Source organism: Mercenaria mercenaria, chromosome 9 (assembly GCF_021730395.1).
Source record: "Mercenaria mercenaria strain notata chromosome 9, MADL_Memer_1, whole genome shotgun sequence".
NCBI lineage: Eukaryota > Metazoa > Mollusca > Bivalvia > Venerida > Veneridae > Mercenaria > Mercenaria mercenaria.
In genome coordinates, this window is record NC_069369.1 from 55,912,272 (window position 1) to 55,939,240 (window position 26,969).

The 26,969-nt window shown below is 35.0% G+C and overlaps 3 protein-coding genes across 16 annotated transcripts in view; 1 reads left to right on the forward strand and 2 right to left on the reverse strand.

Annotated features, from left to right (window-relative positions):
- LOC123547145 (5-hydroxytryptamine receptor 4-like) overlaps positions 1–26,969 on the reverse strand; it is a 325,172-nt gene that overhangs the window by 17,677 nt on the left and 280,526 nt on the right. The window lies entirely within an intron of this gene.
- On the forward strand, positions 7,828–10,195 carry LOC123534792 (uncharacterized). Its single transcript, XM_045317215.2, has 3 exons — positions 7,828–8,467; positions 8,785–8,976; positions 9,146–10,195. Exons 1-3 carry the CDS (start codon positions 8,092–8,094, stop codon positions 9,721–9,723), a joined length of 1,146 nt encoding a protein of 381 aa, XP_045173150.2. The 5' UTR covers positions 7,828–8,091; the 3' UTR covers positions 9,724–10,195.
- LOC123539178 (uncharacterized) lies at positions 9,793–11,591 on the reverse strand. Its single transcript, XM_045323690.2, has one exon. It carries the CDS (start codon positions 11,409–11,411, stop codon positions 10,218–10,220), a length of 1,194 nt encoding a protein of 397 aa, XP_045179625.2. The 5' UTR covers positions 11,412–11,591; the 3' UTR covers positions 9,793–10,217.

Sequence of the window (26,969 nt, forward strand, 5' to 3'; positions counted from 1 at the left end):
CAGTCTGAAATATCTTGTGGTGTATGACGTTACAAATAACAAACATTAAATACAAACATCACCATTATTTTATCATAAAACACAACGAAGATTCAAGTACAGTGGTAAACTATATATAATAAAGAAGAAAGTTAACATTCAATCTGTTTTTTTTGTTGTTGAAAATTTAGATGGATTGATCTGAAACTTGGCAGGCACATTTGTAAAAACATTGATAACAAACTGAGTATATCAATCATTTCGGACAGTATTATTATTTATTTTATGGACGGTAGGCAGGGATTTTCTGTATATAACACGCATTATGTAACGGCGTGGCGTCTTAAAAAAGATAAATATATTTAAGGTAGTTGTTTACGCTCTGTCAACCGGAAGTGATGACGTAACGTCATTTATCCGGAAAACGTAGAATAATGACTGGTTGCCTTTATCAAGGTTGCATATTAAGTGAAATAAGTTTTCAACTCTCTTTCTGAAGGACAGTTGAGGCAATACAAAGGTTTTGATGTAAAATAATAATGGGGAAGGTTATGAGACAATGTAAGGGATCCAAGTGATCTTTAGAAAATTGTGAAAAATAAGCATACTGACCTACATATTTTGTTTGATTATATGATTGAAAACTGGTAGATCTACAACCATGAAATGTTTCATTAAAATATACCGTATGTCATTAAAATTTGATTTCCCATAGAACAGACTGTAGGACTATTATTTTCAAATCGCACTAAAATCAAGCACGTCAAGATCATATCGTTTTTATTGGCTGAAATTCCTTCAGATTCAACGGTGCTTTATAAAAATACAGTTTAATAAAATTCTACATTGTTGAACGATGTTTGTTTCATACGTGCAGAACTGCAGAACTGCCTAAAAGTAATTTGTTACAAACCTGTTGCGTGCTTTCAAACATTGCTTTGCTCAGCCAAATTGATATTTAAATACATTTCGTTTAGGTCAAAACATGTAACGTTGCCTATGCTATATAAGAACAATTTTTGTTTCGATAAATTCTCACATTTTTACAAAATTTGAACACTAGCATATGTAACCACATATACCTATTAAACGATTTGTTTTCAATTAACTTCAAGTTATAGATGATAAACATTTTCAAGCGCAAATATTTTCTGATAAAGAACGCAGGAAATAGAAGTCGAACTGATTTATATCCAATTTAATAACAGCTTTGCAGAGGATAGGATTATAGATAATACAAGTATTATGATGGTACTTACAAACTTTTGGAGTTAATGAGTCATTTACGTCTTATTCTTATTAGACATTTACGGATTAAGTCTACGTGGACTGTGAACACCTAAGACGATCGATTTTTCAAGGGGACAGTCTCAACATGATAATTTTAATTTATGTTTGGTAGGAAAAAATTTCCTATAATGATGGTAAGGTCTGGCTTAATATGTCACTGCACAGGATAATATTTGGATTTGTCTGTCCGTCCGTCTGTTCGCCAGAGAAATGTTTTGTTATACATATCGCAAAAAGTATTTGATCTAGCGTCATAACACTTTCCTGAAATGTTCTTCAATATCAAAAGTTGCTCATCTGCGACAAAGTTGAAAAGATGAGCTAGTCTGATCGCAATGTATCCGTATTCCATCGTCGTCGTCGTCCAACATGAAAAAATCTAAACTGGGTCAGTTGGGATCAAAATGTAGGTCAGCAGGTAAAACAATGTGAAAACTGTAGAAAACGTAATATCTTGCGTCTCCATTCCTTTGTTGTTATTATACGCCCGAAGGGACGTATTTTGGGATACCACAGGTGTTCATCTGGCTGTCTGTCTGTCCGTCTGTCCGTTAACAATATCGTGTCGACTCCGCTCCTTGAAGGATTTTAAACAAACTTGAAACACATGTTATCCACATCAAGAGGACGTGCAGAGCGCCTGTATCAGGTGTCTTGCTTTAAGGTCAAGGTCGCACTTAGGGGTCAAGGTCATATGACTTTGTTTCGTGTCCGCTCTGTAACTCTTGATCTGTATGAGGGATTTTAAAGAAACATTGCACAAATGTCCACCACATCGAGTCGACGTGCAGAGCGCATGTTTTGGATAGCTAGATACAAGGCCAATGTCACACTAAGGGGTCAAAGGTCATATAACTTTGTTTGGAGTGCGATGTGTAACTGTTGAACTGCTTGAAGGATTTTACAGAAACTTGGCACAAATGTTTTCCACATTGAGACGACGTGCAGAGCGCATGGTCAAGGTCACACTTAGGGGTCATAGGTCACATGACTTTGTTTTGTGTTTATGTTGCTTTGCATTGAGGTGCTCTTAATTTTATTTGGCAAATCCATTTTTTGTTCACTTACAATATTTTTTTATTGAATTACTTCCCTATCATGTTACTATAAATAGGTTATTTTGTAACATTTTATTACTGGCCGTAGGGAAAAAAAACGATACCACTTTTCTGTGGTACAACATGGATGGTACCTGCAAAGTTAAGGTGTATTTGATATATCTGTACCTGGTAATGATTTTAGTGGACTTAAGAGTTTTTCGGAGAATTTCTTCCCTTTGTTGTCCTTTACGTTTGGGCTTCAACAGTAAAGTTCCTTCAATTTTGCTCCCATCCCCTGATATAATCCTTCGGGCGTATATTGCCCCGCTTTGCGGAGCACTTGTTATTTCTGTATTAGCGTTAAAGACGTTGTATTTGTATAACTTTATTGTTTTAATTTGTCAGTAGTGGATGGACGAAGAGATGGACAGCTTTTTTAATTAGATAAATGAACGGAAGATAGGAAAATAATCAAAATAAAAAAATCTTCCCATTTATACTGTATTATGGCATAAACATGAATGAAATGAAATTCATTTCTTGTTGACAGTTATCAGTTTATAAAATCAATCCGACATGTTTTCTTCTATACACAAGGAACGCACAGACATGTACGGTTCTTGAAAGTCGTTGTCGTGAGTGCCTCCATACAGAGCTTACGCTCTTGTAACACTTCAATTCTGCGATTGAATGTTCTACAGTTATTCTGTAATGACATATATATTTGTTCAATTAAGTACATTTAATTAAAAAGGGGCATAATTCTATCAAAATTAAATCAGAGTTATGCGGATAGTTTCTCCTGGTGAAGCCTATGATGGTAAATAACTATTTTAAGTTTCAAGTCAATAGCTTCGATATAATAGAGATATTTGCCTTTATCAAAAACTTTAACCAAAAATTCTAAGTTAAAAAGGGACGTAATTCTAACAAAATTCAAATCAGAGTTATGGGGATTGTTTCTACGCGTGTAGACTTAAATAGTAAATAAGTATTTTAAGTTTCAAGTCAATAGCTTTGATCGTAACAGAGATATTTGACTTTATCACAAACTTTAACCAATAATTCTAAGTTAAAAAGGGGCATAATTCTATCAAAATTCAATCAGAGTTATGCGGATAGTTTCTCCTGGTGAAGCCTTTGATGATAAATAACTATTTCAAGTGTCAAGTCAATAGCTTCGATAGTAACAGAGATATTTGCCTTTATCAAAAACTTTAACCAAAAATGCTAAATTAAAAAGGGGCATAATTCTGTAAAAATTCAATCAGAGTTATGGGGATTGTTCTTCCTTGTGAAGACTTTGATAGTAAATAAGTATTTTAAGTTTCAAGTCAATAGCTTTGACAGTAACAGAGATATTTGACTTTATCAAAAATTTTAACCCAACGGAGACGCCGACGCCGACGCCGGAGCGCATGCAATAGCTCTACCTTTTCTTCGAAAAGTCGAGCTAAAAACAGGCACATCCAAATTTATATCACCTACCGCATAGTGATGATATAATAACTCAAACCCTATTGCCGTTATAAACTCTTTTTCATATCGCGCATAATATAATTAAACTATGTTGAGACGGTCCCCTTGAAAAATCTATCGCCTTAGGCGTCCACAGTCCACGTAGACTTAATCCGTAAATGTCTATTTAACGCAAATTTAAATAGAATAAGGAAACAAGATAATTACTTCCTGATAATGTATTATTATTATAATATTACCTAACGCTTTAGCCTCAAATAGTAGAATTTTGCAAGTACCATGACATATATAGATGTATATATTTTTTTGTTTGTTCAATGTTAAATTATCTTTCCACATGACGATTTGATGTCATGCAGATCTATCTTAAATATTTTATATATCTGATAAGGTATGATTTGCTTTTCGGACGAGAAATAAGTGACTTTATCATAGGACATGCATTGTTAACTACTGATACGGAAATACTCAAGTCTCGTTTTGTCAGCTCAGGTAAAGTTACAGGAAGCAATTTCCATTTTCACTCTTTAAGATTTTTACTGTGTGTATGAGTGTCAATATTTAGGGGCTTTATCTTCCATCGAACAAAGTCAGGTGACATGGTCACTTTCAAGTCCTAATGGTTGAACGTTAACCAAACTAGAAAATGCTTTTGTAAAAAAGCGCATGTCTCCCCCAATGCAAAGTCCTATAGGCAAGAAGTCAATAGGGGTCAGGAGCGAAAGTCGAAGAGACACTGATGGTTGGCTGCAATAGGGATCACCTACTTGGCATGTCCAGTCATCCCGTCCCGCTAAATTTCAACATTCTTGGCCTAGTGGTTCTCAAGTCACTGTTCAGGCTCCTGTGACCTTGACCTTTGATCAAGTGACCTCAAAATAAATAGGGGTCATCTACTCTGCATGTCCAATCATCCTATTAAGTTTCAACATTGTAGGGCAAGTGGTTCTCAAGTTATTTCCAAAAAATGATTTTACATGAACAGGCCACTGTGACCCTGCCCTTTAATAGACTGACCCCAAAATCAGTAGGGGTCATCTACTCTGCATGTTCAATCATCCTATGAAGTTCCAACATTCTGGGTCAAGTGGTTCTCAAGTTATTGATAGGAACTGGTTATCAATGTTCAGGCCTCTGTGACCTTGACCTTTAACGGAGTGACCCCAGAAACAATAGGGGTCATTTACTCTGCATGAACAATCATCCTATGGAGTTTCAACATTCTGGGTCGACAGGTTCTCAAGTTATTGATTGGAAATGGTTTTCCATGTTTAGGCCCCTATGGCCTTGACCTTTAACAGAGCGACCCTCACCCTAAAATCGTTAGGGGTCATCTACTCTGCATGACCAATCATCCTATGAAGTTTCAACATTCTGGGTCAAGTGGTTCTCAAGTTACTGACCGGAAATGGGTGTCAATGTTCAGGCCCTGTGACCTTGACCGTTCACAGAGTGACCCCAAAATCGTTAGGGGTCATCTACTCTGCATGACCAATCATCCTATTAAGTTTCAATATTCTGGGTTAAGAAGTTCTCAAGTTACTGACTGGAAATGGTTTTCAATCTTCAGGCCCCTGTGACCTTGACCTTTAACGGAGTGACCCCAAAATCGATAGGGGTCATCTACTTTGCATGCACAATCATCCTATGAAGTTTCAACATTCTGGGTCAAGTGGTTCTCTAGTTACTGATCGGAAATGGTTTTCCATGTTCAGGCCCCTGTGACCTTGACCTTTGATGGAGTGATCCCAAAATCAATAGGGGTCATCTACTCTTCATGACCAATCATCCTATGAAGTTTCAACATTCTGGATCAAGTGGTTCTCTAGTTACTGATCGGAAATGGTTTTCCATGTTCAGGCCCCTGTGACCTTGACCTTTGATGGAGTGACCCCAAAAACAATAGGGGTCGTCTACTCCAGCAGCCCTACAACCCTATGAAGTTTGAAGGTTCTAGGTCAAATGGTTCTCCAGTTATTGCTCGGAAATGAAGTGTGACGTACGGACGGACGGACGGACGGACGGACAGGGCAAAAACAATATGCCTCCGGGGGAGACATAATTATTAATTCAGCATTTGTTGCTATGCCCACGCTGAGTGTCACTCAAATTTTTAAGTGATACTTTGCTCAGGTTTAATGTAATTTCTGTAATCGGATATTGACTTGAAAGTAGAAATAACTTACGAGATACTGACCCGTTTCAAAAGGATACTACATGTGTAAATTGTCATAATAATTCGCCTACCAATATGCCGGCTATATCAGATTGATATTGAAAGACGTACATTGTCTTTGCAAAAAGAAGACTGTTTTTTATACTTTAGAGACATGAATAAATGAATTAAACTAATACATTTACTTATATTCATTCCAAAAATCGATCTAAAACTGAATCATAGCACTGAAAAGGGAAAAGGGTCTGGTGAAATTTGATAACACTAAATTTTACTTTTAACAGTTTCGTACGTTTTGTAGTTTATTAGTCCCAAATCATATTTATGCAAAATTATAGCTTTAATCAGTTTCGGAGTATTCATACCCGAAAGCCTTTCCTACGCTTAGAAGTATTATACTTTAAAATAGTCATATTTTGAAGTTAGCACAAAGTGAGACTAAATATTCTTCAAGCATCGAAACAAGTTTCACCTTAATATAATGAAAAACAATGTACTTGGTTTTGACCAGGTCAGTATCTGTCTCAAGCAAAACGAATTACATGTACAAAAGGTGTAAATGCGAAGGCTGGCTCTACCAATTTGCTGCCTCTGTATGGAGTATAGTAAAAATAGAACTTAAACCCAGTAACTAAACTGATAGTCTACGTAACGTCATACGTAGACTAAGTACAAAATACAGTGTTATCTTATAACCACTGTTACGTTTTAATGTCTGTGAATCAATTATTTTCATTTGTGCGAACACCGGTAAAAGCGAAGTCTCATATCTACAATTATCATTATAATAAAATAAAATTTTAATAAAGTTCACAATTGTAAAACAATCAATTTCTAGATTTTACTTAATATGTTCCTATATTAGAAAATTTGAGGTTCCCTTCCTAAAATACTATAACCGATACCTGACAAGCGCATTATTGCTACATATCAATAGGAAAGCAAGTGTAATGAACTTCTTGCTCATTAGTTTCCATAATTGGATATTTTTTTTCCAATTAGTTGCGGAATGTTGATTCGCTTGTTTATAAGTTAATATGATATATTTCCCATTTTTTCTAGATATATATAATTAATCTATAAGTTAACTGCGACAGTATTAAAGGTCTCAAATCACGTGTGTATTCAGCTTTTCCCTCCCGAGAGATTTAAATGAATTATGTCTCCCGTCAAAAACTTTAATATGTCATGTAACGGAAGGAGACACAGACAAGACGGATGGCTTTTTTTCTGATATCTTGACAACACATTTTTTGAAATTGAATCCGTTATCACATTAATTTTATAGAAGCCTGCTTGATCATCCTATTTCGTAACAGGCTGGTTTGCAGACTTTAAAAATATACCTAATGAAATGAGCCGCGCCATGAGAAAACCAACATAGTGCGTTTGCGACCAGCATGGATCCAGACCAGCGTGCGCATCCGCGCAGTCCGGTATGGATCAATGCTGTTCGCTTTCAAAGCCTATTGCAATTAGAGAAACTGTTAGCGAACTGCATGGATCCTGACCAGACTGCGCGGATCCATGCTGGTCGCAAACGCACTATGTTGGTTTTCTCATGGTGCGGCTCAAATGATGAAAATTTCAATAGTACAAATCATTCTGAATTATTCAGAGAATGGTAACAGAATTGCTACGTAACGTTTTGAATATCTTAACTACCAAAAAAAAGCAGCATTTTCCTATGAATTGTTCTAAATTAGTACACGTTTTGAAACAAATATTATGTACGAGAAATATCGGGTCCTGAAAAATAAAGAAACCATCTTTTAGAAAGAACGGGTGGAACTTTAATTATCCCCATTCTTGAGTTTAGCATTAAATGCGATCTTATACCGTGTTCAGACTACGTTTTTAATCCTACATTAACTTGGGTTTATTTTTTAAACTTGTTTGCGTCCACACTATATGTGGTGTTAAACGTGAATTATGTAAAGGTCAAGTGGTTTCTGTAATGTAGCATTAAAACCACCTCGGGAGGTGGTTTTAATGCTATATTAAAAAGTAATACTACATTATTTTACAAGTGTGAACGCAAATGTGAGTTAAAACGGTTTTACAATCTATTTATTGCTTTCCCCCCAAAAGTCTGACATTTTGGCGGGAGAATACCACGTGTAAATAATGGATGCTATGGCTGTGGAGAGTAGCAGGAGTAATTGGAATGTTACAGAAACCAAGACATTAATTGCAATATGGGGTCATGAGGATATTCAAAACGGACTTGATGGCATGTATAGAAATGCTGAAGTATATGTGGAAGTGTCTAAGAAAATGCAAGAAATGGGCTTCAAAAGGAATGCACTACAAATCAGAAGCAAAATCAAGCAGCTAAAAAATGATTATAAAAAAGTAAAGGATAGTAATGCACAATCTGGCAATGCAAGAAAAACAAACAGATACTTTGAGGAGTTAGACAGGATACTTGGTCATCGTCCAGCAACAAGACCATCTTCTGTTTTATCAACTTCAACCACAGAAACGGACATTTCAGATCAAGGTAGGTTCTTTATCTATAAAAAAATCATGCATGCTGCACTATATTTGTTACATTTTTAACGTTAATATTGTATTTGCAACATATAAAAGAAAATCTTTAATATTGCCAAATTTTCAGACATATTTTTATTGCATGTTGCTAACCTATATATCCTTAATTTAATTATGTTGGAGGAAAATAAAAGATCTAAAATAAGGTCATCAATACACATTCAATTGGCACATGTCCAATTTTAGCAGAGGTTGTCAAGCTATGGAATTTGATTACTTGTCAGTACCATGTTTACTCCAATAAAAATGTGTATTTTTTGTTTATAGAGAATGTGAATACTGATGAAGAGCAGGATAGTGACACCAATACGGATGGAGGAGATGGGACTGAGGCAAAGATTGTAGAGCCTTCTGATGGGCAAGCCAAACAAAAAGAGCCAGCTGCACCGGTTGTAGAACTTTCTGATGGGCAAGCCAAACAAAAAGAGCCAGCTGCCAAAAATACGGAAAAACGCAATGGTAGATCATATTAGTAAACATCTGCAATTCATTCAGAAATAATGTATTTAATTGCAAATTAGCCTTTATTTCTAAAACAGCTTTACTATTGTTTGTATATCGTTATTTATAAACAATGATTAGCCTTACATGTAAAATACATATTCTTGAAACCTTTTTTCTTCTTCAGGAAACTTCAAGCTGATCAAGAAGAAAAAAATTTCAAGAGCAAAGGAAATCCAACAAACCAGAACATTCATTGAGGAAGCATTGCAGTCACAAAAAAATGATTTCAAAGCATTTATAGAACTTGAACAGGCACGCATGAAGCAAGAAAAGGAGGTAGAAATCGAGCGAATGAGAATGGACAACCAACAGCAACAAACGATGATGCAAATGATTATGGCTTTGAGATCACAACCAATTCAACAGACAAGTCAACAATTCTTATACTCGCAACAACAAGCTGCTGGAAATGTGTCAACATGTCAGCAATCCCCAGCTTCGTACTCGCAACAACAAGCTGCTGGTAATGTGTCTGCAAGTCAGCAATCCCCATCTTCATACTTGCAACAACAAGCTGCTGGAAATGTGTCAACAAGTCAGCAATCCCCATCTTCATACTTGCAACAACAAGCTGTTGGAAATGTGTCAACAAGTCAGCAATCCCCATCTTCATACTCACATATGCTTGCTTCTGAGGATGTTCCATTTATAGGTCAAGCTTACAGGAACATGTACCAGGATGAATATTATGATAGCCAGTGAACTGATTTTTGTCATATCAATTCTATAATGTTTGAGTTGGTAAAGGTATTTTGACTGAAGGAGATCATATAACAAGCTATAGTTTATATTTCTATGAGAACATTAATAAACAGAGAGCAAACTTTAATAATGACTAATCCAGTATTATAACAAACATTTGTATGACGAATATCATCCATTTTGAACATAATGACTTTGCAAGGGAGAAATTTTTCTGTCTGAAATATAGCAGTTTACGTTGATAATATACACCTGCATGTTTACCATGTTTTGTTTTTCAGTTCATTATTTCATTTAAAATGTATACATGTATGCCATGTGTACTGATATTCAACATAGCAAATTTGACACTAATATGCTGAATATCAGGTATAATATGCGTGATCGAGATCATATTTTTTACTTTTGTAATCACTTTTGTAATCGAGTATATCCAAGATGTACACAATTATTAAAAGGTATACACATTACAGATATAGTTAGTTTGATCACTCTCAGTGTGTTGAAACCCACTGAACCAGTGCATTGCGAATGTCTGTAGAATGGTGTGGATTGTTGATTGGCAATGGTTGACAATTTGGTACTTGGTCATCTGGCTGAATCCAGTCATTATTGAATGCATCTCCACTCCGTTCACAAATATTGTGCAAAGTGCAGCAAGCAGCCACCTCAGTTATTACATTATCAAGTTCTGCATCGTTTCTTTTCATCAAGCTCCGCCATCTCCCTTTAAGTCTGCCGAACGCATTTTCTACAACAACTCTGGCCCCACTTAAAGTTATATTAAATTTTCGTTGGTCATCTGTTAACTGATCTGTATTTGCAAATGCCTTCATGAGAACAGGAAGAATTGGATAAGCAGGGTCACCTATGATGTAGTAAGGCACCTGAGTACCATTGATATTTTCCATTCTGTTATCAAATGCAGTTGCAGTACTCAGTTTTCTAGCTATTGGTGAGTTTGCAAACACTCGTGCATCATGTACACTCCCCGGCCAGCCAACATAGATATCCATGAACTGATAAGCATGATCAACTACAGCTTGTAGAATGATTGAATGGAATCCTTTTCTGTTGAAATAGTCAGCATGATTTTCAATGGGCGCTATAATTGGAATATGAGTTCCATCTATAGCTCCTATACACTGCGGCATACCCATGTCAAAAAATCCATTAACATTGTCATTGAATGCTTCTCCTGCTGGAATTTTTATAAAGTGTGGCATAAGATATTGCACTATGGCTTGACATGTTTTTTGTACAATAGTACAAGCTGTTGATCGCCCTATTCCAAACAAATGTGAGAGTGTTCGGTATTCAATGTTAGTTGCCAGTCTCCAGATTGTAATTGCAACACGCCTTTCAACATCTATGCTTCTTCTTAAGTGAGTATTCCGACAGTTAATGTATGGTGAAAGAATATGGCAAATGTGCACAAAGGTATCCCTGGACATACGTAAATTATTATAATAATCCTGATTAGTCCAACCACGTGTTCTAAACCACCACTCTTGCGACCTTTCTCGTGACCAAATATTCCTCTCTACCAGTGCATTTGACATCAACAGAATATTAACACTTAAACATAATAATGTTCTAATGCGCATCTGATGTCTTAAAAAGTTTAAGTATCTGTGTCTCCTTTTTATTTCTGCACACCTTCTTCTTTGTAACCTTCTTCTATCCATGTTTACTTCCCACAATGCATCAATGCTTATAAATATTCATGACATTTGCATGTACATTTTTAAACCACATTTCTCTGCATAGTGTGGACACAAACTAGATTATATTTTGATGGGTTTTTAAATGTCAAATACCAATTATAGCCAATTAGTGCCTGATAAAAATAAAACGGATTTGCTAGTGTGAACACGGTATTATAGAAATAACAAGATACATGTAACTGAATAATTTTTATGATTCTTTTTCATAATTCAAAAGCGTCTTTTGAAAATTTGAGTTGTACAGAGGTTTGAAGAGGATGAGTGCTATCTTCTTTTAGACATTTTGATTTTAACGTCACACTAACGCAATTAGCGATTAGAGGTCATATGGCGACTTTCCTTTGTTTTGATCATGACGGCTGATCTCCGGGTAATGACACCTTGGTAAAATCACCGACCTTCTTTAACCTACCTAGATGGCTATCTGAAATGAAAGTATCCTACACCATCCCATTTAAGGTGTCGAGTCCACTGCGGTGAGCGGCAAGTGACTGAAAGTCATTGACTTTAAACACTCGGTCATTGAGACCTCTTAGCTGCCATTCTAATACGATCAAAAGTGATTTTCAAGCCCTCCATAAAATGGCACAATGTTATCAACGTTTTATTGACAACAGGCAACAGTAGTCCAGTAGATAATAACTAAACTTTGATGATAAGACACATACGTAATTGACTATTCTGGACCGTCAAAAGAAAGACTGCTTCAAATAATTAGTGTGAAAAGATAGACAGACGTATAAAATGAAAGAGATAAGATTGGGAGTATCGACTTTTCTAGAATCTCAACAATAAATAAGTTCACATCACGTATATAGCTGTTTGATGTAGCAATTTGCTCTGAAATCGATGTGCAATATTAGGATAGAGCATTATCTCGTCCAGTATTTTACTGATGCGTTTCAAACTAACAGATCAGTTTTTTTGTTTGACAGGTTAGGTAATTAAATCAATCTAGATTCCGCCTTTGAGACAGAAGATACGGGTGCCATTTAAAGAGGCGCAGTCGTGAGCTTCAAAAGATTCTGATTTTAATTATCGTTTCAATCGCTGTGGTAGGACATCTTGTCCAGGACATGCTGTCTATCTCGCCAAATTAAAGGTTTCAATGCTAACATTTTTCCACTGCCTAGACGGAAGCAAAGTGAGTCATGCATCTTATCACAGAAGGCCAAACAAAGTAGTTAGTCATGCTATGTGCCTAATTAGATAGATTGTGTTACAACAATTAATAGATTATTTGATCTGATTTGGGTTTTACAGCACACCAAATCGGAGTAAAATTATGATGGGTGAAATTGAAACTCTATACCTGCTGGAATCACAATGGTACAGCAAAACCAAGTGCTTAGACTATATTATTAGCCTCTTACAATCATGCTAGGGTAAGGTAGTGGTTACAATCCTTTTTTACACATTTTTATTTTCGTTACAACTCTTCAATTAGGAGTCTGTTACAAGAAAATGTCATGTAAAATGATGCACATGTCTTAGCATAAACAACATCAGTATGATGGGCCTGTTTATCGGTAAAATTATGGTTTCATTCCTTCAATCGAAACATTCTTGATACTTGTTTGACAATCGAGGAAGCAACACGTATGGCTGCATGGATAGAAATAACTTTGTTGCTTTTAAGAGAAAATAACATTAACAAATCATAAGGTTTCGTGCATTTTAAGAGGAAATGCATATTTTGAATTCAGACGCTATTACATGCAGAGGCGGTCCGAACTAAGACTTACGTTTTAGCAAAATAAAAGATAATTGCCCAACAGGAAATAAGCCACACTCAAAAAGCACATATTACACAGAGGTTGCTGACAGGAGAAAAACTAACTAATCAGATATAATATTATGATAACTTTACGCAATACCCCAAATATGCCAAGATCAATTCATTTTAATAGATTATTAAATAAGCTGTACAAAACTTTGCTTTATAGTCTCAGATTGTGTTTTTTTCTCTCAAGTAATCGTAAACAGTAGCTGAGAACTTTAGATATAAATGTATGAGATGTACCAATAAAATGATATCTCATTTTGCAGTTTTTCGTTACAATATATCTCATTTTGCAGTTTTTCATTACAAACATCTACAATCTCAAACGTGCGAAATGAAAGCGATACACTCATTCTCAAGGAAGATCTACACAGAGGATGTATGATAATATTGCAATACTGGCTGTGAATTAAACGGGTAATGGCTATTTCCATTTCTTTTTATGAGTAATGTCTGTTTCCATTACATCTATACTCATGGGGGGATTTAGTAGGCAACCAGTTATATCTCTGAGTGAGATTGCCTTAATGCTTTTAGATAGCCTTTAATTTTATATACCTTAAAGGTCCATTACTAAGGGAAAGTGAGTTGGCAATTTTTTTCACAGCCAGTGCATAGACTTCTGCAAGACACTAAATAATGAAGATTGGCAGGTCAAAATTTACAGAAGGTCTTTGGAACTCAAAGAAATGTATGTGTATTATGTTGAAATTTCAATGAATCGACAGAATGACTCCCCAGGTCTTTTTAACTTTCTTCATACTTCATAGAAAAATAATTGTACATATACTGCGATTTATTTCGAATTTCTACATACCAACTTTCATTTTCCAATAAAATAAAATAGTGTCTGTGCTTTTTAAAAGAAATTAAAATGTTCACTCTCCTTAGTATTGGACCTTTAATTTATCTTGGAATTTTGCATAGCATTTTGCATTACTGAGAGACTCTTCGCGAGTTGGCGGGTTGGGGGTGTTGAAGGCAATAGGGACAAAAATGGCAAATTTGTTCGGTGTAATAGTATTTTTCAATATGATGATTTACTGTCCTACTGATCAGTCTTACTGTATATTTCTGATAAGTCTTTCTCGTTTAAGAAATGGCATTTTTTTCCGTAGAACATAATTATGTTTCAACTATTGATACGAAATACATATATATCGTTTCTCTTTTCTGGTACAGGTGCAGAAAGAAGATTTTTTGGGTAAAATATTGTAACGTTTGAACAGTATTTTACATTCAATAGTCAGACCATTAGTTAATTTGAACAAACTCAGGTTTTTACATTTTGTTTTGACTAACAAATGTATACGTATTGTGTTAATGCCTCATTGCAGTTTAGTTTTCTTATGTCACAATGCTGCATCACACAAAGTTTGATACGGCGGCTATGGAACGGGTTTATATTTCATCAGTCGAATTTCTTAAAATCAAAAGGTCACTTTTTCATACAGCGTGTAAACTAACTATTGGCTGGATGATGTTACTTCTTTATAAAGACAGATATTGCTAAAAAAAAATAAAGTATAATGTAAATTAGTTTATCCGCTTTAAACTTGGAATTCGATGAAAATAAATCTAATTGAGAACAAGAAATAAATCAAGTTATCGGCAGGTCACAAAGATGTGCCTATTTATAAGGTCAGGTTACTGGCTTAGTGAGTTCGGTGACCTTTTTGTTTATTCTTATCCTGACAATCCGAGACCAAGTAACTTAAAGCCTTGTTTAATAATTTATTAACTGTTAACTGATAATGATAATCTCCTTGACGGTATAAATGGTCTGATTAGGAGTCTAGACTTAGATAATATTTAAAACGATCTTCCTAAATTCAAGTAAAACGGTCAGTGAAGTATGTTTGACATATCTTACTTCGATTTTGTCTCATTAATTTCAAAAGCTAACATGTTTGATTACGATTATCACTGGGTATAATGGCACAAAGAACTATAAAAGCAGATATTTTCGCGAGGGTTTGATTTTCGCTATATTCGCGAGACCCTACAATTAATTAATTCTCGCGTAAATATTCATCACAAGTATAATTCAAATTCAAGTAAGATAGCATTTTTACAATTTCGCGAATATTAAAAACTCGCGAACATATCCAAAATTTAAAATTCGCGAAATTCTGACCCAGCGAAATATGTGCTTTTACAGTATGTAAAATTGAGATACCAACTTGATATACCGTGTAAATGTATAATTTTTTGTGATATATGTAGAAACAATGACATACAGAAAAAAGGTCAAACTTTTGAGTAACAAACGAATACCTATAATTAATCAAAAGACATATCAGAGGTTATGGCCGAAAAAGAAACGCTTTAGGATGAACATAACAAATAGGAATGAGCACAAACGGCGAATATATGTACAAAATATGCATATATAAAAGAAAGATAATTAGTATCATTTTAAATAATAATAACGTCTTGAATCAACATCTTTATTTCAACTCGTGTCCAACTGGGAATTTCGACTGTACCCTTTGCATGTGTATTTTTGCTAGGTTTCGAGTCATACCGACACAATTCATGTCATTCATGTCATATGGCGACTTTATTCGCATTTCTGATGGTATGCAGGACCCGAGGACCCTTGCTGGCACCTTGGTATGCAGGACCCGAGGACCCTTGCTGGCACCTTGGTATGCACGACCCGAGGACCCTTGCTGGCACCTTGGTATGCAGGACCCGAGGACCCTTGCCGGCACCTTGGTATGCAGGATCCGAGGACCCTTGCCGGCACCTTGGTATGCAGGACCCGAGGACCCTTGCCGGCACCTTGGTATGCAGGACCCGAGGACCCTTGCTGGCACCTTGGTATGCACGACCCGAGGACCCTTGCTGGCACCTTGGTATGCAGGACCCGAGGACCCTTGCTGGCACCTTGGTATGCACGACCCGAGGACCCTTGCCGGCACCTTGGTATGCACGACCCGAGGACCCTTGCTGGCACCTTGGTATGCAGGACCCGAGGACCCTTGCTGGCACCTTGGTAGAACCACCGTCTCCCGTAAGCGATCTGGAGGGCTTCCTCACATGAATGACAGTACTCCCTAAGCGGGGTTTCAAATCAATAGTGACAAGGTGTAACCTTCGAATATATAAATTTATTCACTTAAAAGAAATGAGCCGTGCCATGAGAAAACCAACATAGTGTGTTTGCGACCAGCATGGATCCAGACCAGCCTGCGCATCCGCGCAGTCTGGTCAGGATCCATGCTGTTCGCTAACAGTTTCTCCAGTTTCAATAGGCTTTAAAAGCGAACAGCATTGATCCTGACCAGACTGCGCGGATGCGCAGGCTGGTCTGGATCCATGCTGGTCGCAAACCCACTATGTTGGTTTTCTCATGGCACGGCTCAAATATTATTTGGATTTTCTTTTGACTTTCATCTGATACATTGTCTCGCTCATTCTACATACACCTACACAATTACCTATATCTAACTTATGCGTAGAATATAAATTTTTAAACTATTTTCAATTGATATAAGACAAAATCTCTAGCGCCTCGAGCTAGATCAGTAAACCTGAACACCTTGCTCATTAATTTCCATAATTGGATATGTTGTTTTAATTAATCTGTGAAATGTTGGTCATTAGCTGTCATGATATATTTCCCATTTTTTCAGACTGAATGATTTTCGGAGTAAATTCTGGAAATAAATTCTGTTTTTCCCTCTCATGAGATTTGAATGGAATATATCTTCTATAAAACACCGCCAGTGACAGATGTATAAGTCTTCGTAACAGAATGAGAAACAAACAAGATGAATCGCCAGGACAATTCTGTAAATGAACCCGGTTTAACTTTTCATTTTAAACAAAACCTGCTTTTAAGACAGACATCCATTTTTAAAATACCCAAATACCCTCATTATGATATAGACACATTTTGTCACAGAAATACACAAGAAAAGAACACCGGTTCCAACCAACATGTCGAGTCTGAATTCATAATTCAAACATGGATACCTTCTATACAATGATGGCAAAAAACAACAGAAATTTAGAAAATACTATTTTTGTGACATACTTGGAAGATAGATCATTGATAACTATATATTACTCCATTTATAGATTTGGCTGACACTTTGTTAAGTCGTTTTTATCCAAATTCGAAAACGTTGTCTATAAAATTGAAAAGTGTGCTCAGATATACGTTTTGTTCAGATTTTTTCCCCTTTAAAAAGCCAGTGAAAATACAAAATAGTAATACAAGTGGTATCTATAATTCAAGTTCCTATAATACTTGGTTTCAAAATCGGTATTCGGTTAAATATTTGACATTGCAATTCTTAATACCAATCCCTGAAAGTGAAAATTTATGCATTGTTTACAATGCATCAATAAAAAACAATGCATCAATAAAAAGGGAGTATCTAATCTTATGTCAGAAAGATTCCTGGATCCGATGGATATCCACGAAACTAATAAAACAACATATGAATATGTCAGTCTGGTATAGCTTTCAGTGTTTGCCGTAATGGATAATTAACACGAAAACAAAACATTACCACTAGCATTTATCAAATGTCTCATTACTTGTAAGCACATGAATTGTGATAGGTCTAGGAGGAAATATTTGATGAAAGAAGAAATTTGAAACAATCATCAAAAACGTGCGGGTAGATCTAATTGATATGCGTCAAAATATGGTTCAAAGAGATAATATTATATGGCATTTGAATGCATATGTTGTTAAAACTGTTTATAAAACACATACGAGGGATTGCTGGAGGAAAAGAGTTGCTTTTTTGCACTTTGACCTTTTGCAAATTGACCTCAAAAATAGAAGGTTCACCAGCTGACATCCTATGAAGATTGACATCAGAAGCGTTTTTTTAATTATTGAGCGGAAACCATTTTCAGTCTAGATTGTTACTAGTATTTGACTTTTGACCTACAGAGCGGCGAGCCAATAAGGCTATCTACCGAGCAAAGGTTTCACGTGTTCTTTAAAATTGAGCGGAAACCATTTTCAGTCTCGAGCTCACTGTTACCTTGATCTTAGACCTACCAGCAACCCAAACAATTCGTGTCATATACTGACCTATTCATTATCCGACAAAAATCGAAGATCGCTACATTAATTCCTTAAATGATATTGTCTGGTGGGTTTGGCAGAACAGTGCATGAATATTCTTACCTTGGTAGCCCACATGTTTTAACCTTTTAAAGTCAGTTGACTGTGTTGCCACTGTTATAAAAAGGTTTTTAATTATTGTATTTCTGATTCAAGATTCATTATAATTTCTATATAGTAGACGCAACTTGACCCCGATGGTTGACCTTTGTATTATAATACATAATGAGGCACAACCTATTATTGAAAAGGAGTGTACGTAAAACAAGAGCTGCATGAGAAAGTGGAAATATAAATTTGTGAAATTATAAATTAGTGTATTGGAAAGTTTTAATTGATGAAATGTAAGTATACATACTTTGATAATGTTCTGTAAACAAGCTAATTACATATAAATATACATGGCTACCCTAATCACCCTTTATTTTTACAATGAAATAATCGATATGAATAATCAGCCGAAGGTCAACCATCGCGGTCAAGTTGCGACTACTATACGTGTCGTAAAGTCTAGAGTGTTTTCACTTTCAACTACCCATTTGAAAATATGGTTCACATTATTTGTTCCATGATCCAATACTTGAGGTAGTTAATTCTCATGAAAATATTTGCAAATAATTTCACAACAAACAAACAGTTGAATAATACTATTTTTTGTTGTTTTGTATCATTAGCAGGAATATTAGTTAAGAATTCCAAACAAATCATAAAAAGAATTAGGACAAGGGTCAGCCTTGCCTGACTCCTTTTTCAGTTGATGCATTTTGGATAAATATTCATTGTTTGTGATGGTACTATTGACATTTCTATGAAACAGATCAATCCAGTTTATCTGGGTTCACAAAAATTCAAACGTTTAAGGCGTTGGATCTTAGAAACAGAACAGATCTGAAATTATCACAAAAGGAAGAGTAAAACCTCGTGATAGGCTTACTAATGAAGCTCATAATGTGTCTATGCATGTGGTGAAATTGTTTAAGCGATACAGAATTTCGCGAAAAAAAGATTAGACATATATAAAGTATGACAAATCTGATACAAATAATCTTGTATTACTTTGCTCTGCCAAATAAATCGAAATAACCTTTTCGTGTAGTTTCAAAATAAGATTTTATATAACTACAGTTTGTGTTCAGACTAACGTTAATTTCTTTCAGAATTTAGTTAATAAACACCTTCATATGTAATTTCTCTATAAAAGTATATCTTATTAGGTTCAATCTGTAATAATTGGCAAACATCCTCCCGAACCTCAAACATTTTAACTTTGTGATTTCAGCTAAATTCTCTAAATGTAAACGATTACTTCCAATAAATTGGATCTCTGCAGAGGATTAATGATAATATCAACATGTCTGATTCTTCAGTTCAGTCTGCCTTTATTGTAAACATGCTCAAAGGTGGTATTAATATGTAAGAATTTTCAATAATTATTATTATCATTATTTAGTCAATCTATAAATAAAACGCACGTGGTACAAATTGGCCATAAGAACGTTTGCAGTTGTAAATAAGACTTTTACAAATTCTATTATAACATTAAGAGATTCCCTGGAAGAGTAAGTATATATTTGTCATCTATGTCTAATTACATATCTGGTTGTCAACTAGAGCTGATATCGGACGGCTAGTCTAAATACAGAATATCATCAGCGATCCTTTCAAATGTTGTTATCGCATTTAGATCCCATATACTCCCAGGACATGTTCTATTAAATAATAATATGAAAACATGTATTTCCATTTGGTTGAAAACTTTTTGTCTGATGCAGTCACGAACAATATCACATGGGAAACGAACGCAAAAATGAACAACTGAAAATAACGTCGAATTCTTAAATCTTTCGTGATTATCGGCTATCTTTATGACGTAAGCGGTAATTATTCGAGTCATTTGGTGACAATACTGTATATTAATTAAGAAACAATAGCGAAAAAATATATTACTATTACAGGTACATCTGGTAACGTTTTGTATGATAGCTCATCATTTCGTCAGCAATAACTACGTAGTTTTACGACAGTACTAAACAAGAATAAATGAATTTAAATTGTTAAGCATCCATCATCAAGTGAAAGAAAATATTAGTTCAGAAAACTGTGCCGGGCCCCTCATACGAGGACTAAACTGTATCGCATAGATAAACCATAAACAGGCGTACGTACTTTTGAAAAATCGGACAACTGATTAAATATTTTCTCATATCTAGAAATGACGACATAGGAGCACTTTAGTAATACATTTCTCAAGTGCGTAAGAAGCCAGAAATAAAATGTGAAACAGACTTACTCCACATTTAGGCAACTATACCATTAATTTTGATGGAAGATAAATATTACATGACAGTGTTTGGTATATGTCTCGAAGTTTCGAAAAAAAACACAAAAACAACACATATAGCTCAGAACTGCAGTCTGGCTAAATTAATAAGTAACATGATGCCTCGGATGTAATGTTTTTATAAATAGAAGAAATTATCTGACTATTTCATTAACAGATTGAATGAGATAAAAATCATCTTGGATCATTTCAACATAGCTTTTAACCCTTACCAGGCTGGAAACGATTGGTTCTGCCTTTTTGACCAGTGTAGATCATGATCCGTGCAGGGTTAGGGTTAAGTTCAGTAGGAGTAGCTATGTTATAAGGACGCATCCTCGCAAAATTGGAACACTACAACAGTGTATGTATTGGTGGATAAATGACTGACAATTAAATAAAATTAAATCGACACAGATTAACAGCGATACAACAAGGAAATAAAAACCCAGAGAAATACAGTAGCGCACCACACATGAAAGGTCAATTACAAAAAGGAAGCACCACTGAGTCGGCGTTTAAACGATACTAGATCGCGCCAAACTTTACCTGTAACCTCTATAATATTGTTCTGAAAGTACTGGACAGTTAATTAAGATAAAAGTTTCGCGGTGTGTAAAACACAAACTTGCTAGCGGAAGTAATTATATTAAACAATAATAACTTAATGAACAAAATAAAAGTTGCTTTTTTGCCGAATTCGAGGCATCAAGAAAAACATGATTAATTGCCCGAAGAAAGAAACAAAGCGTCTCAGTGTATTCTAGTACCTATCATTTTCCGTCAATTCTGCCTGGTCATTATTATACTTGTAATAGTAGACTTTATACATACTGTATTCGATTTCTGGAACAGAATCTAACAACGGAATCGGTAATGTTTTGTTAGATAAAAAAGATTCTTGTAAAAGTCTTCGTTACGTTAACAGACATGACCAATATTGGCAGGGAAGATTCTCTGATATTTTGCCAACACAATTCTGAGACGGTATCAGATATCATGGCAGATGTAAACAATGTTGGTTTTGTAGCTACATATTAAATAATGAGGAGAAATTTGCAACATCACATATCTAAATATATTTACATTAAGAAATAAGGTGCAACTCTGGTGTACAGAAAAGTCAAGAGACGTTTCGCCCGTAATATACAGAGCAAAACGTTCAAAAGCAGAAAAAACAGCCTTTGTGTTTTTTTTCTCCATTAAATCGTGTAAGGGTGTCTTAGCAGCGTTTTGAAATACTATCAAATCAGAAAATTTCACACATGATTTTATTTTCGCTTAATTCGCGAAAATAGATGGTCGCGAAAGTGCTATTATTGTTATGAATAGTCTTCTATGTTTCACGAGATATTCACATACCGCAAATTATTATTCAAATGATTTCATGCAACTTTTAGCCGCACGAAAAAAATAATTACACATAAAACACTTATAATTATTATTTCAGACTGAAGAATATGGGCAAAATGTCATACTATTTTGCTATTCCATGTTCAACTGGACATAGTTAACAGTACTCTGTCTGTATCATATTCCTTCTGTAATCTATAATTGATGTTCATGACATGTTTTATCATCAAATACAGGCTCATGATAAAGATATGAAAAACTTTCGATCAAATTTGCATTGTAATTGCAATGGAGATATGTACTTCGAGTACGTTACTGTTTGTATGGCATTTATTGTTCAGTTATCAGCTGTGTTTGAATGCAGTATATATTGCCGTTTTAACTGCGTTACACGATTTTCTATGAAAGAAGAAAATCATCACGTGAGTAAACGTGACATTTGCAACATGTACCTTTGGATGAAAAGACCTTAAAACTGTCTAGAGATTAATATCTTATATTTCAAATAGTATTATATACATTTACATCTGCTTATCTAAAACAATATTTAACTTTATCTTGCCTCCTACAAGATTCTTGCATTTCTATTGGTCAATAGACGTCACGTGGAGACAGGATATATTCCATATCATGCTAGTACATTTCAGATATGAATTTTGATTAAAAACAAAATGGCTGCCATCGCTAGCGTAATTGAATCAAGTCAGATTATAAGCTCCAGCTATAGATATCGTTTCCGAGGTAAAAAAATTAGTGTTTTTTGCCGTTCTATTTTTTTCCTATCTAAATTAGGTTCGTGAAGTTAGTGGCAATAGAAGAACAGTAACTCTGTATGGGACGGCCGCGACTACCAGGTTGAAATGTTGTTTTAGGTAAATCATCATAACAGTCTAAGGAATCTTGACAAGAAACTGCTCAGCTCTGAGCAGTAACACCTCAGCAGGAATACAGTTATAATTACTCTACAGACCCTTTGATCTAATATACCCTGACAGTCAGCTGGTGGTCAGCAATCTGAGGGATAGAGTGGGGCTGATAAGAATTACAAGCACACAGCCGAAGCTAAACAATATTAAAGAAGACCTATGGACATAATTTATACATCAGTATAGCAACAATTATCTCATGATTTCTTTATTTGAAGATTGCTTTTGTATATACAGTTATTGCTAATAAATGATTTTGCTGCTTAAAAATAGGGTGTCAAAATTAAAGTATAAATTTAAATTATCATTCTAAATTCTGTTATATTTTAATTTCAGTTTTTTTTTTCAATGTGAAATATAGGTAAAACATTGCTAACAATCAAAGGCCCTAAAAAGTTATAGTTTTTAATTATAATATGTAGAGTCTCTGTAACAAAATATATATTGATAACAATCAGTAACATTTTATGAAAAGGAAACAAAATATGAGCCGCGCCATGAAAAAACCAACATAGTGGCTTTGCGACCATCATGGATCCAGACCAGCCTGACATTTGAATAGGCATAATAAGAAGGATGTACATGTCTTATAATGTCTTATTACATGTATAACGTCAGATGGGAAAGAAATGAATTTGGTGTTCTTGAGTCTCCTGGTCGACATTAATTTAAACATCCTGACCTCAAACATTTTTATGCTTTTACAATAAAAAACCGGCTTTTCATGTTTTTAGAACAAAAAAGTAAAAATAAGTAACAATGATAATTAAAAGTATGTTTTAAATTTAGCCAACACAAAATACATTTTTTCTATATTCAACTGTAGAATATTAATGATCATGATTTCTTAATTTTTTTTAGCTTTTGAAGCTTTAACTCTTACTATGTACCTTGTTTCTACAATATAAACTTGCCCATCTTTCAATTTTGACAGTACCATTTATAGTTTATAGGGGTATTAATTGAAAACTTACTAACTGAATTGCAAACAGTGTAGATCATGATCTTGTTCTGCAATGGTCGCAGAGGCAAATTCAGTTGCCACTGCAATTGCCGCTAGCATAATACTTAGAGTTAAAATTATTTAAAATACATAGTTTTGAACTTTTGACCTTGCTTGAACAATAATTTAGTTACAAGCTTTCTTCACAATCAAGCTAAAAAACATTAATAAAACCTAACAATTACATGTATGTATAAATATGTAGTATATTAATTACATACATACATACCCACGTAGGAGCCATTTCAACAAGGAGGACGGGGTCCTTTTACCATGGGAATCAGGGAGGACACAAATATGAGTCTGGAAGTATGTTTAAAACTTATCATAAATAAGATGAATAAAATTAAATATATCCACAGATGAAATTAGTATAGTTTGTTTGTTTGTTTTGGGTTTAACGCCGTTTTTCAACAGTATTTCAGTCATGTAACGGTGGGCAGTTAACTTAACCAGTGTTCCTGGATTCTGTACCAGTACAAACCTGTTCTCCGCAAGTAACTGCCAACTTCCCCACATGAATCAGAGGTGGAGGACTAATGATTTCAGACACAATGTCGTTTATCAAATAGTCACGGAGAACATGCGCCCCACCCAAGGATCGAACTCACGACCCCGCAGTCCGTAGACTGACGTTCTACCTACTGAGCTGAGTGGGCGGGCTGAAATTAGTATAAGCAGTCTAGATCCTGAGATTACACCATATCAACACTAAACTTGTTGGAGGTGGGGGCAAACTACACACTCCCCCAAACCCTGGTCTGATGCCCTACTCCCTTCCTTCCGTCTAGTATGTCCAATAAATGATACATTTACTATATTTGCACATAAACTGTAGTGTCAGTGTAACATGCACTTCCATAATCAATTTACGCAATATTTGATAGACTCAGGGGTTAATTCAGAGGTTGCTTTCGTCTGTGGTGCTCTCATGAATGCTGTGTTTTTGTGCTTTTTAGACATGCTTGGATTCTTAGCTCACTGATATTGTAAAATGTGCATCTGGACTGAAGTCGTACACATCACCATTTTAATTTTTCTTTAGACAAAGGGTTTCAAGTTTTGATCAAGAAAAAAACAGAAAGTTAATGTGTTACAGATTTTTAGATTACAATTTGCCAAGATGTTCAACATTATATCAGCCTCCAGTGTTGGGTCATAATTCACTGTGGTCAGTAAGCTTGTCAGTGATAATGAGATAACATGCTGGGCAGCAAACCACAGATATTTTCTGTATCTGACCAAGATTCCTTAGACTGATAAAGCAAAGGAATTACATTTGTAAGACAGTTGTTTGCTGTAGGATCATTACTCTACCTGCAAGTTAAAGGAATTAACAAGAAACAGGACGAAAGTCGAAGTTTAAAGACATTTCTGACATCGTGTATTCTGATGATTTTTCGAAAAGATGGAACATAAAAGTTTTTCAAAACCAGTTCATAACCTGAGCTTCTGTGTTTTGTGATTCAGTCAAAATACAGTTCATTTTACATTTTATGGCTGGTGTTAATCAATTCATTCAACTATAATCAAAGCATGATGACCAGAGAAGATTGCAGGATTCCAGTCTGCACTGTTAGTACCTTTATTAATATAAAAATTATGTCAATTACAGCGAGGATGTAAAAGGTAGACGGCAAGATAAAATCGTTACACTGCTTGTTGGTGACAGGATACGGGATATACGCTGTCTAGGAAATCCATATCAAGCGAGAGCGAACTAATAATACATTAAAGATACACAGAAATAAAAACATAATACATGTGTACAGTGTATATGAAGGGCATATAGATACTCTGAAAATACGCAAAGCTGTGTCAGTGCTTACCATGTTTGTTTCCAAGGTAAGTCAGTCATGTACGCTGTCGTACTTACTTTTTATCAAGCTATCCTGACAATATGTAACAAAGTGATGTGTTCTCTTAATGATTCATTAATCTTTCATTGGCACAATTAATACTGTTGTCGATATGATGTCAAGATTACGAGCCTTTTAAAACAAACTCATGCAATAATCATTTCAATTCTGTTTGCCGTCACTGCAACTATACTCTGGAGGATTTATTATCAATAAATGTTAAGTCGTGTTACGATCTGTTGTCGGCTCGATATATTCAACAATTATTTGCAGCAAATCTAAATCTAAATGCTTGATATTTTCTTTTATGGAGTATCACTTCAAAAAAAATATAGTGAAATCCTGCCGTAATACATTCTTCGTTTTACAGAACACAGACAACAGCAACCAAGTAATTAGAATAAACGTCAAAATTTTTTGCTCGTTATTTTCCAAATTTGTCCAGGGTACGATGTAATTCACGGTCATTATTGTACTTGATACATTTGTCACTGTCACAGACATAGCATAATTGATTTCTGAAGTAAATTCTGGTAACATTTAAAGCCGCCAGAATTGTTGTGTTCGTTTCATGCTGTCCTCCTGTGGGGCTTAAATGAAGTATTTCGCTAATTAAAATGCCAAGGAATGATGTGAACTTCTTGCAACGTAAGAAGACATGATGAAAGACTGACATTTTTTATTCTTTTGCGTCTTCGTGCACATCTTAATAAAGTAATTTTATAACTTTCTTATTTTACAGAAGACTTTTGCAAGTTTGTTCATTTACAGATGCAAAGGCAATTTTTAATAACATCTTAACACACAGGCTTATATATAAGGCATATTTCATACAAAACATGCATTGATTGTTTGAATAAAAATAAAATAAGATGTGAAAACCTACACTAAAATGTAGGTAAACATTCAAGGTTGCATTCCAGACCAAAGATTTCTAAAATATGACAACTTATAAAAAAACAACATATTGTTTAACATGATATCTTTACGAAATACCACTTGGAAAAAATACTCAAGACTTTAGTTGTTACAGCTGATGCTTACATTTCAAACAGTCAAGTTACTGGACAGCTGTTTAATAGGGGAATGTTATATTAAGTTCATATATAGTGGCACTTATGAAAATATATTTCAACAGTAAACTGTTCTGTGTCCTTTACCATGTTACAAAAGCCATGAG